Below are 12,782 nucleotides of genomic sequence, written 5' to 3'. Positions count from 1 at the left end.
AGTTCATAAGCTTTATTAATCACAGCTGAGAGCGGCTCGTGACATGTAGCATAATATTTGTTTTTATTATAAAGACATACATAACCTACCTACTATGCAATGCCCCCCCCCCCCCCTCCAATTTATTTAGTTAGTTACATTGTTGCAATGTAATAAATGTCCCCAGTGAGGCTTCATGACACATTAAAAATACAAAGAGTCAGACTCTTGGATAACAACTCATAGCATCGACTGATCAAAGTGATAAACAATGTGAACATAAGAGTGTGTGTGAGACACAGAAAGGAAAGAAAAGTGAGCTTACTGTACTGGAGGCTGACGATAATGAACATAATGTTTGTGCAGGGAGGCGTTAAATGAGGGCTTCGCTAAATCAATATGATGATTGTACTGTAGATAAAAGAATGCTGTAAAAAGCTCAGATGTCATTTAGCAAAGAAGTTGGATTTGAATATTCACAATATTCACTTCTTTCCCCTGTTTCATGCACACTGATCACAAATGAAGTATCTCCAAAGCATTTCAAGTACTCCTTTGGCCCACGTGTTTGATGACTGCAGGGTTCTCACTGAGGCTCTGTGCTGGACGATCCCACAATGCCGTGCTGTCGCAAGAGGTTCCTCAGGATCTGATTCTTGGACTTCCAGTCTTCCACCTGAGTCAGTACACAGCAGAAATGCAGCAGGCATGAATAAACGGCTCACCTTTGCATCGGGAATACAACACCATGACTTTATGACGACTGTATTTTGATAGGTGGAAACTAATAACTCATGAGAAAATGGAGCAGTAATTCGATGTATTCACGTCTTCTTAAAGCCTTTCATTCTGTGGGACACGTTTGATTAAATGAAGTATTATATACAGTTGGAAGCAGTCCTGGTTCAACCTTCAGGTGAATGTTACAAAGCAGCTAAAGTTACTGGGGTGCTGGGCAGCTTGAAGCAGACACACCTCCTGTCTCAGTAGCTGGTTGTCAACTCTTAGACGATCCAGCACGCCAACGTCCTCGCCAAGCTTCAGGTTGCTCTGTCGCAGCTCCTTTATGTACTCGCAGGCTTTGGACAAGATCCCCCCTTTACTCTGAAACAGGACAATAAAGCTTCAGCCTCTACTCAAATGGGCTGGAAGCCACCGTGCACCTGAACGCTCACCTGTCCCGTCTTGGTGTAGTCGACGTTACAGTCTGGAATGGCCTTCGACAGCTGCACGATCCAGTTGTTGATCTTGTCCCGGCGCCTCCGCTCAACTGTCGGTGAAACATTTCGCTTATTTACTCTGTCACAACAGCCAATCAAGCTCCCGCTGCATGTCTGCGCTCACCTTCGTTGTGCTGGGCTCGCCGCTTCTCATCTCTGGAGGCCCGTGGAGCGTCCTGCTTCCTAGAAAACACGTTACAACAAAGATACTGAGCCGCTTCAGCTAACTGGGAGGTTAAATATCAAGTGCTCTAATTCTGGAGACGTGAGATGGAATTACGCAATGTACGGCTGAGTTCGAGGTGCAATCGTCCTTTGATTGGACCCCGTCAAAACCTCCTGTGGTGACATCATCACATAAAGCTGTCCTGTAAATCAATAAAGCCAGATTCAGAGGAGCGGTGTAACCAGATTCATGCTTATCAATCAGAAAACGATGTGACTGCTGCAGACGGCTGTGTCTGGTTATCTTTGCTCCCTGGAAGTTTCACGTGTGCTGGACGACAAAATGCTGATTGTTCAACTTTGGGGAAGTTAATGAAGTCATAGGTGAAGACCAGTGGACTGGTAAGTCCGCTGTGTCTCTCACTGCCTCGCTCTGCATATGCAGCGCTCTGAAAAAGTTCTCGCCTCTTCATGATTTATTCTGTTTGTGTATATTAGACAAAGATAACCAGAGTAAATACAAGAAGCAGTTTCTAAAGGATGATGTCATTTATGAAGAGAAAAGTCTATCCAGACCTGTTTGCTCGGCACTGTTTTGTCTCCCACACCGGCTGTTTTTGCCCACTCTCTTTTTTATTGTTCAATCATGAACTTTGACCTTAACTGAGACAAGCAAGGCCTGCAGTGTTCAGGTGGATTCTGGGTCTGGTGAGCTCCTGGATGAGTCACTCCTGGGGTGATCTGAAGAGCCAGCATCTCCTGGGAAGCATAGCTTCCTCCATCCATGGATGATGGCTCTCAGTGTGCACAGGAAGGAGTTATGAAGACATTTCTAAGGAAATCCTTAGAAATGTCTTCATAACTCCTTCCTGACTGACAGACGTCAGTGACTTTGTTTCTCAGCTGTTTCTTTAGATTGTGGCACCATGTGCTGCTCACTTTGTTCGATAGTTGGACTGAGCAGGTCTGACTGTGGTTGATTGGTGATGACAGAGAGGGGGGAATGGTCTGGATATCGTTTTCTCCAATAAACAATTAAATCATCTTTTTTTTTTTTTTTACTTTGGTTATCTTTGCCCAATATAAACATTAGTTTAATGATCCGAAACATTTCCGTGTGACAAAGATGCAAAAACTAAAATTGGTGAGGGGACAAATTCATGTTCCACAGCTCTGTACGCAGACCAGTCGACCGCCTATCACTGGGGGTAGTACATGAATAAATCGCACTAAAACAATGATGTATTCAATTCAATTCAATTCAATTTTATTTATATAGCGCCAAATCACAACAAAAGTCGCCTCAAGGCGCTTCATAGATACAGAGAAAAACCCAACAATCATATGACCCCCCTATGAGCAGCACTTTGGTGACAGTAGGAAGGAAAAACTCCCTTTTAACAGGAAGAAACCTCCAGCAGAACCAGGCTCAGGGAGGGGCGGGGCCTTCTGCTGTGATTGGTTGGGGTGTAATCATGAGTAAAATGAACCAGTGGTCATGATGGGACAGAGAGGTCTGAAAATCAAACGTGTGCTAAAAATCGTGAGAATGTGGCCAGTAGATTTAAATAAATGAGGATTTGGATTTTTCCACTTTGTACTTGCACATGAGAAACATTTTATAATGGATGAGACGAAGAACGTGACGTCTTCAGCCGTCTGACTCGTGGACGTCTTACACAAACTTACTGAGAGCAGTGACAGTGTATTTTTGAAGAGCACACAAACATCCAGGCCTGATGGATACGCAGTGATTACCTGTGGGCGTGGTCTGGCCCAGAAGCGTGTCAGACGCCTGCACGGTGGTTACCATGGTACCAGTGGTGGCATCTGCAATGGTGGCAGGGTAGTAAGTGTACTGTGTCTCAGCGCTGCCATCTCCCTCCAACGCCTCTGACTGTGAGAAGACGGCCTGAACAGTGAAGACAGATATGACTGAATAATGTCCACAGACAGACTCACGTCCACAGACTGACTCACGTCCACAGACTGACTCACGTCCACAGACTGACTCACGTACACAGTGGCACAGCCATAACGGCTCCAGTGAAACTGGATCAAAGCACACGCCTCTTTTGTGAGCAGTTTAGCTTTTTAGGACGCTCTAAATGATTTAGTTTTTTTACGTCACTGAGCAATGAACCCTGATACAGTTATCTCAGACCCACAGCAGCAGCTCTGAGCACAGAAGCTCCGCCCACCTCCTGCTCAAACCCTCTGAAAAAAGAAAAAAAAGAAGAAAGAAAAAAGAAAACAAGCAGAAGAAAACGAGAGTAATACTATAAACAACATCACAATGATATATGGGAATATGACAGTAAATACTAAATATTAAACATTATTGTGCAGCACGTAAGATCGACAGCACAGTGTGCTTTGAGGTAGGAGCCAAAAAGGGTGTAGTTTGTGTGTGTGATCACCCGTGTGTACACCTGTGAGCATGGACACGCTTGTTTTTAAAAGGTTCCTTCATGTAATGATCTGCTAGAGGGTGTGGGGGGGCCACAGCCCCGTCCTCCAGGGCATGAAGCAGGTATGGAGGAGATCAAAACTCCAGACATCCAGAGGCCCCCAGAACACAAGAGACCAAGGAAGACCAACAGAGGGGCAGCCGTGCCACTGTCCCAGAAAGAGCTGAGGAGAGTCCCAGATGAGGGGTCACTCAGCAGCCACGGAGCAGAAGCCAGGGGGGGTTGCAGTGACGTGCCCGTGAGCTCCGCCGGCAGCCAGCTGTGCCTGAGTGACCGAGCCCCAGGCTGAGAGGCTGAGAGCACCCCACTCCCGAAGTGGCCCGAGCGAGCCCCGTCTGCCACCGCCACGGCAAGTGGTGGGGGGAGCTAGGCCTCCATACCTTGGAGGACCTGAGATGTCCCCAGAGAGGTGGCGTCTGATACCAGATCTGATAGACACAAACATCCATTCCCACCCTCATGCTCTCATATGCAATTACTCAACACTCACCCAACGTGGAGACAGACATAAAGAGACGCTGTACACACAATCACACTCCCCAAGCGTACTCTAAGAACCGGGTCTAGGTACCCTTGCCCCTGGAGGGGGAAACTGCACCCAGACCCAGGTAGTGTTACCCTTTTCCCTGGGGTGGAGAGAAGCAGACCGCCCCGACTCCGCAGCAGCAGGGAGGCCCCACACTCCAGACCCCAGTCGGACGGCCAACTCCTCCTTCTGGCCCCCCCCCCCGCTCCAGCAGGCCGCAGAGACCGGGGATGTGTGAAGACTCCAAACCTCCCTCCACCCGCTCATATGTAGTGTTGATGCATGTGTGTTCTAAGGTGCATTTAAAACCCAGCAGGGCATGGAGCTGCCTGCCAGAGAGCAGCAGGTAAGCGCATAGCCCCTCCTGATGGCCCTCAGTGTCTACGTGTATTTAAAATTGAGAGGTGGGCAACGACGCCAGGGGTGAGGTGTACACCCTGATGGTCTTTTGGAGTCCGTGTAGCGTGCCCACCCCCAAGATCCTATATGTATGTGTTATGAGAGTGTGAGTAATGCCTCCCCTGCACCCTGGTGACACACCTTTACCCCAAGGCCCTGCATGTGTGGGTGGTTGTGGTGGAGCGGGAAGAGGGAGACAGCTGGAAATGGGGAGGGAAGGAAGGGAGGGGCAAGTGACCCCTCCCTGGGCCCAGCTCCCCCGCTGACCCTAGTAGACACCCCCATACTCTGCAACCCGCCAGGGAAAGGGGGCCCAGGCCCATCCGGACCGGGGCCCAGAACAGCAGCGCCGCCTGTCCCCACAGAGCCCAGGACAGCTCACCCAACCCCACCACAGAGAAAACTGCACCCACCCCGTCATCCACCCATCTTCCAGACTACACAAGACAATAGACGCCCAGGCTGAGATCTTCCTCCACCTCTCCTGTATCTCCCCCTCTTGCAGAGAGAGTTCCTGAAGAGAGGAGACCTCCTGCAAGATGTGACAGCCTCCCCACCAGTAGAAGAGCCCCCCAGGTGGCTCGATGCACCGGCGGCACCCTGCGCCAGGGCTGGGCCCCCAAACACCCACCCGCCCATACCCCCGGAAACACACCAACCAGGACCCAGGGCCCCAGCCCAGAGACGGAGCGCCCCCAGAACCTCACGCCCGTCCCGGACCCACCCAGGGGCAGCCAGGCTACCAGGTCAGTAACCCCCGTCCGTCAGCACAGACCCTCCCCTAGCCCCGCTGCACGCAGCCACGAGGAAACCGTCACCTAAGAGCCAACAGAGCCCCTAATAGGCCATGACCGCTACCCCGGGTTAAGCCCTCCAAGGAAGATGCTCCTGGGGAATCCCCTGATGCCCCAAGCCTGTCCCTACCCCCACACCAATCATAACAGTGAAGGTGGGACCAAACTATGACCCCCCACCCCCACCAGGTGATGGAGCTGATCAAAGGAGCCCAGAGCAATTGATCTGATGTGGTGGCAGAGGCTGTATAAAGACTAATGTAATCTAATAGATAATTTCTATATTGGTTAGAATTAAGATTATTTTTATTTTTCCAGTTCATGAGGAAAGTTTTCTTGGCTATGCATAGGGCAGTGAAAACCATATGGGCTATATTGTTATCTGTAGTGACATTATCTAAGCTGCCCATCAAACACACTAAAGGGGAAGTTGGAATGTTACATTGAAAGAATAAGAAGACAAACCCTTTTTAAGCTCATTCCTGTGCCGGTTGTGCGATCGAACATTGCAGCCGACCACACAGCAAGTACGAACCATGGCTGCTGTGTGTGCTTGCGCTTTGTTTGGACCCGGAAAATGGCACATCAGGCCAAAATCCTTTCCACGCCCACCCCGTGACATCATGCTCCAAAGCCCTATCAGCAGAGGTTTCGGGTGAAACCATTGTGAGACCTTGCCCCACCCTATCATGTGACTTATTAAGATCACCTGGTGCAAGACGTGAGTGGGTGTTAAGGTGCCTGGGAAGGATCTCTAAGGCTACGTCCACACTAATGCGTTTTTGTTTGAAAATGCATCGTTTTCTCTCCGTTTTGGCCTCCCGTCCACACCGACGCCGTTTCACCCAAAGAAAAACGCAGCATTTTGAAAACGCTCTAGAAAACAAATACATTCAAAAGGGAGCTGTCCTGTCGCAGTGTGGACACTCGAACACGCAGACTTTCTAAAACGATGACGCATTTTAGTCATGTGATGCAGTCACATGACCAATTAAACAAAGATAGCGGAGGGCATTATACAGCAGTTGTTTTATTGCTCTCAATTTTGGCCCTAAAAAAGATTAATATCAGTTTGTACATGCTCCAGATAGCTTTTCTTCAAATTCTTTAATTCTCATGCGCTTTTGCGCAGGACTGGAACGTCAGCGTTTTCAGCCGTTTCAATGTGGACGCACAACTCTGTGAAAACGACTGAAAACGCTAGTGTGGACGCTGAGCGTTTTCAGACGAAAACCGCGTTTTCAAATCTATCTGGGCTAGTGTGGACTTAGCCTAAACTTGGATTGTAGCTGGGAGACAGTTGCACGGCGTACACTAAACGTTGCAGTATATGCTGTGCAATGCTCAGTAGGGCTGGGCCATATCATACCTTTCATTGTAACACCGGTGTAACGTTGGGCAACGATAGGAAAATGAAATCTCGCAATAGAATATGGGTGAAACACGCATGCGCAGTGCCTTTGTTTACATACGCACATGGCGGAAAAAGCATGGCGGCGACGCAGAACGAGAAGAGTGAAAGTGGATCGTTAAATGAAACGGATGAACCTGAACTGGTTTGTAAAAATGCTGCAGCTTCACTGGTGTGGAACTGGTTTAGCTTTCGTCCGTCAGATACACAACAAAGCACTATTTTTGGTAGCGCATGCTAGCGGGCCGTCGTTATTACCGTGTTGTTTGGAAAATACGGCGCACTTAAAATCAATCCTTTGATTTTTCTGAAAGTCGACAGAGCCCCTTATAATCCCGTGTGCCTTATGTATGAACTCTGGTTGTGTTTACTGACCTCGAAACGATTTTATGTGCACGGCGCTCGAAAATCTGTCAAATGTTTCAGTACGACTTTGCTAAGCTACGAAGCTGCACCGCTTGATGGATTGTCGGAGCATTACGGCTATCGTAGGCGGAGCCTCGCGGAGTGATACGTACTGTGCTTCAACATAATGTTACCGTATTGTGTGTGTATGACCTCTGTTTAAGTGTTGTGGATATTTTACATGGTTATGCTGAAGATATGTCGGCCAGTTTCCACTGGAAACGCCTTTTGGTTAAACTGTCAGCGAGGAATTTGCATTTGCACTGTTACATTTTTATATAACTTTAATGCAGATAAAAACAGCTGCTTGTTTAAGTGAAAATACATTGATGGGTTTTTTTTGCACTAATAAAGTTGTGGAGCTGTAAAGTATTTTGTCTCGTGTCAATTATATTGTCAGTTATATCGTTATCGCAAATTTTCAAATGCATATGGTGATAAATATTTTTGGTCATATCGCCCTGCTCTAATGCTCAGTACTCTACACTGGCTACATATCGAGCCAGCTGGCCACAGGGCTGTGTAACTCATCATAAACACCCACTCCAAAAACACATGGCACAACACAGAAGAGCCACCTCGACAGGATGACACTCAGCTGTACATCTGCATCTAAAGGTCAAAGGTCACTCTGTTGAGGATGCCAGTGTTCACATTTTGGACAGAGAACACAGATGGTTTGAAAGAGAAGCCATCCATGTCCAGTGTGAACAACCATCCTTGAACAGAGGCGGTGGTTTACGACACCTTTTTCTTCCAACCTCCTAAGATTACAGTTAGCTGTCAGTTACTGTTGGCACCTGTGTGACAGTCTGAGTGGTCGCGGGGAAACCGGCGACCAGGCTGACCGCTGCAGCTCCGTCTGTCTGACCCTCCAACTGGCCATCTGCCACCTGGATCACTCTGTAGGTCACCTGCAACACAACACATTACACTGAGTGCTTGATGTCTCATTACCTCTGAGGTGACAGGTAAACCTCAGGAGAACACTCCAATCTACCTGAACTTCTGAGCTGGAAGCTGTGCATTTGTGCTTAGGTGAACTACAAGTGTCAGAAAACAAACAAGCAAACAGTGACAGAATGAAAGGCCTTCCTCTCAGCACTCCGTCCTACCTGTCCACCCGCTCCTTCTGTCTTGAACAGATATTTGATGGGTTGGTCAGTAAAGGTGGCAGCAGACTGAATGGTAGCAATAGCTGCTGGATCCTCAGCGGTAGCTACGGACCCTGAAGAAGCAAACGTATAAAATGTAAGACAGTCTGAGGACACAGCAGCAGTTTAAAAAGACTGAACCTGTTACTTATGATTTGGCTGCCCCACACAACCAGATATGCTCTGGAAGATTACAAAACTGCAAAGACTTAAAGGAAATGTTATAGTAACAACACAATCATGTCGCTCCAGGTCAGCTGAAGTCATTCCTTTATTAATCCATTATTAATGGGATCCCTCTCTGTCCAGTGTATCCTGGAATCAGCCTTATTTAAGATAAACTACACAGCTACAATCACAGGTTAACCAGCTAGCTAAATATTAAGCTTCTCCACAAATCTGTGTGTAAAAAAGGAAACTTCCTTCACCTCGTCCAACCTAAAACCTCCTTGTATCCATAGCCATGTGCCAGCAGTGAAAATACGTGTGTGCCTGTTTGATCGGCTCTTAAGGAATAATGAAGCAGTTTCACTTAATAACTGCTGGTGAGGACGAGATATCTAGCCAGCTGGCCACATCGCTGTGTAACTCATCATAACTGTCAAAATGAAAGCTCGGTCTGCTTTCAGTTGGCAGATACTGACGGGATCTTTGTCAGCAGCAGGACGAAGGAGACTCCAAGTCCCACCAACTGTACTCTCAGGCAGAACCGCCCGAGTCTGCATCGGACTGTTTAAAGTACATAGAAGTACCACGGCAGTCCCTTAGTGCAGTGTTAATAGGAGAACGTTAAAGGCAGTGACACACACACACACACACACACAGTTTTGTTTGTTTTACCTTCCTCGTTGACGGTGACAGTGCCGTCTTGTTCTGGGCTTTTCTGCTGACTTCGCACGTTGGAAACAGAGGATACATAAATTAGCTCATCCCCCTGTCAAACACAAGTCCTTGACTTTGTGGTAACTGCAACAATGGCGCGTTTAAACGCCCCACTCACCTCTTCATTGCTCGGGAAGCTCTTGGACGAGGAGACCGCCTTCACTCGCTCCCACAGCCAGACTGAAACAAGTTCATGAGTTTGACAAAGACGCGGGACAAACTTTGCTCACGACTATAAAATATCGTGTGTCGATATGGTGTCGTTTGAGCGAACACACGCTTAAAGCGGGAGATTGCAGCTAAAACGACATTAGAAAAACGTTGGCGGTAGCTAGCAGTTAACGCCGAAGCAGCGGAAACCGTGCGAACGTCACGGTCTGTGCGCAGGAAACGAGCAGATGTCGCCTTCAAAGTTAAAGCATCAACACTGGTGGCAGCAAACAAGGCAAGTCACTGAAGTGTTCAACGTCGGTGTCTGTTGTAGTCAGTGTTACCTTTAACACTATAGCACGTTATATCTAGTTTATATTTGTATTTTACTGCTATGACTGAGCGAAGTTTCGACGTGTGCGCCAAATCAGCGCTTTTAATTTGACAGTTCTGGCGGAAATCGAATGTCTCATTGCGACTCGACGAGGATGCTGTCTTTTCTGTTACGTTACCGTACGGCCCCAGCGGTTTTTGCAGATGTTTAACAAAGCACTTCCTGCTGCCTCGGTGAAAACAGTGTCTGGCCTCGCTAATAAAGACGACGTTTCTATAAAAAACATTCTAACGTCCAAATTATGCGCTTAGTTCTAAATGAAAGCCAAGATATTCCAGACTGAACAAAGATCTACTTACACAGTGGTCCCTCCTCCGATATTTGTCAACAGAGCTGTTTCAGCTTTACGCATGCGCCACAGTAGATCAAGTCGGCTGGTTCCAGATCAGTAACAGCAACATACAAATAACTACGCTTCCGTTAAAAATGAGTCTATGTTACACAACTTCCAAAGATATATTTGCGTCACTATTCAGAGTAAATTGGTACATTTGACTGCATTCATGAAAGAGGACCTCACGGAAGACCCAAGGTGTACCAGCTTGGCACAGGTAACCTGAAAGTGTGTGCTCTGCGGCCAGGAGGGTTCACTGTTCAGCCAGAGCGTGTGGAGGCGTCTGTGGGGTGTCCCTCGGTCACTTCAGTGTTGCCTTTATCCTTCAATGACTTCACTACATCCGCAGAGGGTCAACATTCAAATAAACAATGACAGAAATCAACATGGGTCTCCAGTATTCTGGCGGAAATGCCGTTTTAGTTGCAATAAAAATGCATTATTATTATTATTCTTGTAGTTATTACTCGATGTAATACTAAGCGTGATGCATCATGAACGTGTTCAAACGAAAAATAGATGAGTGCTCGGGCCAGGCGAGGTAAAAACGCTGGACAGCGCCCGTGGTTCGAACCCTCTGACGAAGGCTGGGAGAGCTTTCTGTTGCTGAGAAGTAACCACTGAGCTAAACCAGCGCAGGAGCAGCAGCGGGAAAAGAGCGCTTTAAAGGCGTCTGTGTGTGGCGAGCACAGTCCTGTCATATCTGACCGACTTACAACTTAAAACACTCATAAATATCCGATTGCCTGAAGGCCTTATGATCTTCCACACTATGCACTTGATGATCACCTCTTTTGTTGAGTGTTTTAATCAACCTTGTTACATGTGTGTTGTTTCCGGTAAATAATGTTTGTTATGCTAACTTAAGAGCTGCTAAAACAGACCGGGAACACTAAAGTAGGGGCACAGATCGTGCAAAAACTGGAGAGTTAAGCTTAAGGAATCACTTCCTCGTCCACTGTGAGTGGAAGAAAAATAGATGTAAAACACTGGACAGCGCCCGTGGTTCGATCCCTCTTACGAGAGTGAAGCGGTTCAAAAGTGCTGAGAAGTAACCACTGAGCTAAACCAGCGCAGGTTTGGCGGCAGGTAAAGTGCCTTATAAAGGCTTCTGCGTCCGTGGCGAAGTCGCCAGCTTACAGCGCCACACTGCTTTCAGTGGAAGTTGTGGTGTTTAATGTCGGCGTGGAGGAACAACGAACAGACAAAAATCCCAACAAAACCCCGGAGATTCGAAAAAGCGAAAAAGAACCTGTTCTCAGCACTCCACTCCATTAAAGAAGGGATCGCCAGCTACTGCCCTGCAGCCAGTGGCGGTCCTAGCCTGTTTGGCGCCCCGGGCTAACACTCCAGTATGAACACAAATCCCCAACCCGAGGGTCACCACAACATGATCTAACAGACCTACACCTTAGTTCACAGATTCACTTTGTCTAAGGTTTATTTCTGAGATTTCACACAACCCAGGATTCAAATCATGAATACATAATTTACAACATTATGAATGAAATGTGCTCTATTTGGAAGCAGCCGGCCCCCTCCCCTTTCGACGGGTTGTGTGTGAGACTTTAAATCATCAAACTATAAATTATAAATTTTAAAATATTATTGATCCCTTTACCCCGAGTCCTAAAGTGTATATTTATTTTCTTACTGTTCTTATATTTATTGTTTGTTTACCTGCGCTGCTGTAACTGGAGCCTCGTCGTCTCGTCTCTATATACTGGTCTGTATGTAGCGGAGATGACAATAAAGTTTACTTTGACTTCAGCAGCGAGCAGGCGCACCGAGGGCTCTCGCTCACTTTTCGCGTCTAGAATTTCAAAAAAAACATCGGTGCAAATTATAAGTCTGTATCATGATGTCTGGTGTTTTCGTGTTTGTTGGTTTGTTTTTATTTTGTTTTATTTTGCGAGTTATTAGATGCTGCTCCAGCCAGCCAGAGAATCCCCCGCCGACCCGCCCTCTCCTCTCTGTGCCGCAAGCAGCAGGCCACCTCGCAAACGGAGGCGCCCTTACTCCCAGCAAATGGGCGATAGAAAACCGATCGGTGCCTGTACCAATCCCAGTATGCGCTGGCTGACGTCGGGGCAGCATGAGTGCGAACAATTTTTATTTATTTATTCGGCGATGCCCGTGATGCCGCCCCCCACCAAGATGCCGCCCTGGGCAACCGCCCGTGTCGCCCGTATCAAAAACCGCTACTGCCTGCAGCTTTCAGACGCATCCCTACTCCCACACAGCTGATTCACATCTTCAGCATGCCATCAAAGGCCTCGTAACCAGCTATTCATTTGGTTCAGGTGTGTTGGAACAAGGATGCATCTAAACTCGGGGTCTCGAGGACTGGCGAAAGAAATAAAGGAAAGAAGCACCGGACACGTCACTGCTACATTCCTAACCCTCCAAAAGCCTTTTTGTAGATGGAGCGGTTAGTAAACAGGATACTTGCTCTTTTGATGAAAATAAACCTACACAAATAAAAACGTTTTCTCCCG

The 12,782-nt window shown here is 47.5% G+C and overlaps 1 protein-coding gene across 3 annotated transcripts; it reads right to left on the bottom strand.

The window, feature by feature from the left end:
• Nucleotides 1–36: 36 nt before the first annotated feature.
• usf1 (upstream transcription factor 1) lies at nucleotides 37–10,301 on the bottom strand. 3 transcript variants are annotated; one of them, XM_087841186.1, is made up of 11 exons: nucleotides 10,250–10,301; nucleotides 9,525–9,586; nucleotides 9,365–9,414; nucleotides 8,486–8,598; nucleotides 8,171–8,284; nucleotides 3,123–3,276; nucleotides 1,480–1,567; nucleotides 1,324–1,382; nucleotides 1,155–1,249; nucleotides 955–1,083; nucleotides 37–655 (listed from the first exon to the last, which is right to left on the bottom strand). In XM_087841186.1, exons 2-11 carry the CDS (start codon nucleotides 9,530–9,532, stop codon nucleotides 566–568), a joined length of 900 nt encoding a protein of 299 aa, XP_087697312.1. In that variant the 5' UTR covers nucleotides 9,533–9,586; nucleotides 10,250–10,301; the 3' UTR covers nucleotides 37–565. The 3 variants fall into 3 exon arrangements, with proteins under 3 accessions (XP_087697312.1, XP_087697307.1, XP_087697316.1); XM_087841181.1 differs by lacking the exon at nucleotides 10,250–10,301 and having other exon boundaries at nucleotides 9,525–10,236; XM_087841190.1 differs by lacking the exon at nucleotides 10,250–10,301 and having other exon boundaries at nucleotides 1,489–1,567; nucleotides 9,525–10,236.
• Between the last annotated feature and the right edge of the window lie 2,481 nt (nucleotides 10,302–12,782).

The sequence above is a fragment of the Neolamprologus brichardi genome, chromosome 1 (assembly GCF_056152115.1).
Source record: "Neolamprologus brichardi isolate AB-2024 chromosome 1, ASM5615211v1, whole genome shotgun sequence".
NCBI classification, from domain to species: Eukaryota; Metazoa; Chordata; class Actinopteri; order Cichliformes; family Cichlidae; genus Neolamprologus; species Neolamprologus brichardi.
The sequence above is the reverse complement of the archived record's forward strand: the minus strand, read 5'-3'. Positions and strand labels throughout refer to the sequence as shown.

Excerpts from the sequence above, each read along its gene's own strand:
- usf1 (XM_087841186.1), bottom strand. Across the intron at positions 1,250-1,323 it reads GCGAGCCCAGCACAACGAAG|TTGAGCGGAGGCGCCGGGAC; the intron begins GTGAGCGCAGAC and ends TTTCACCGACAG. Across the intron at positions 656-954 it reads ACCAGCTACTGAGACAGGAG|GTGGAAGACTGGAAGTCCAA; the intron begins GTGTGTCTGCTT and ends GTACTGACTCAG.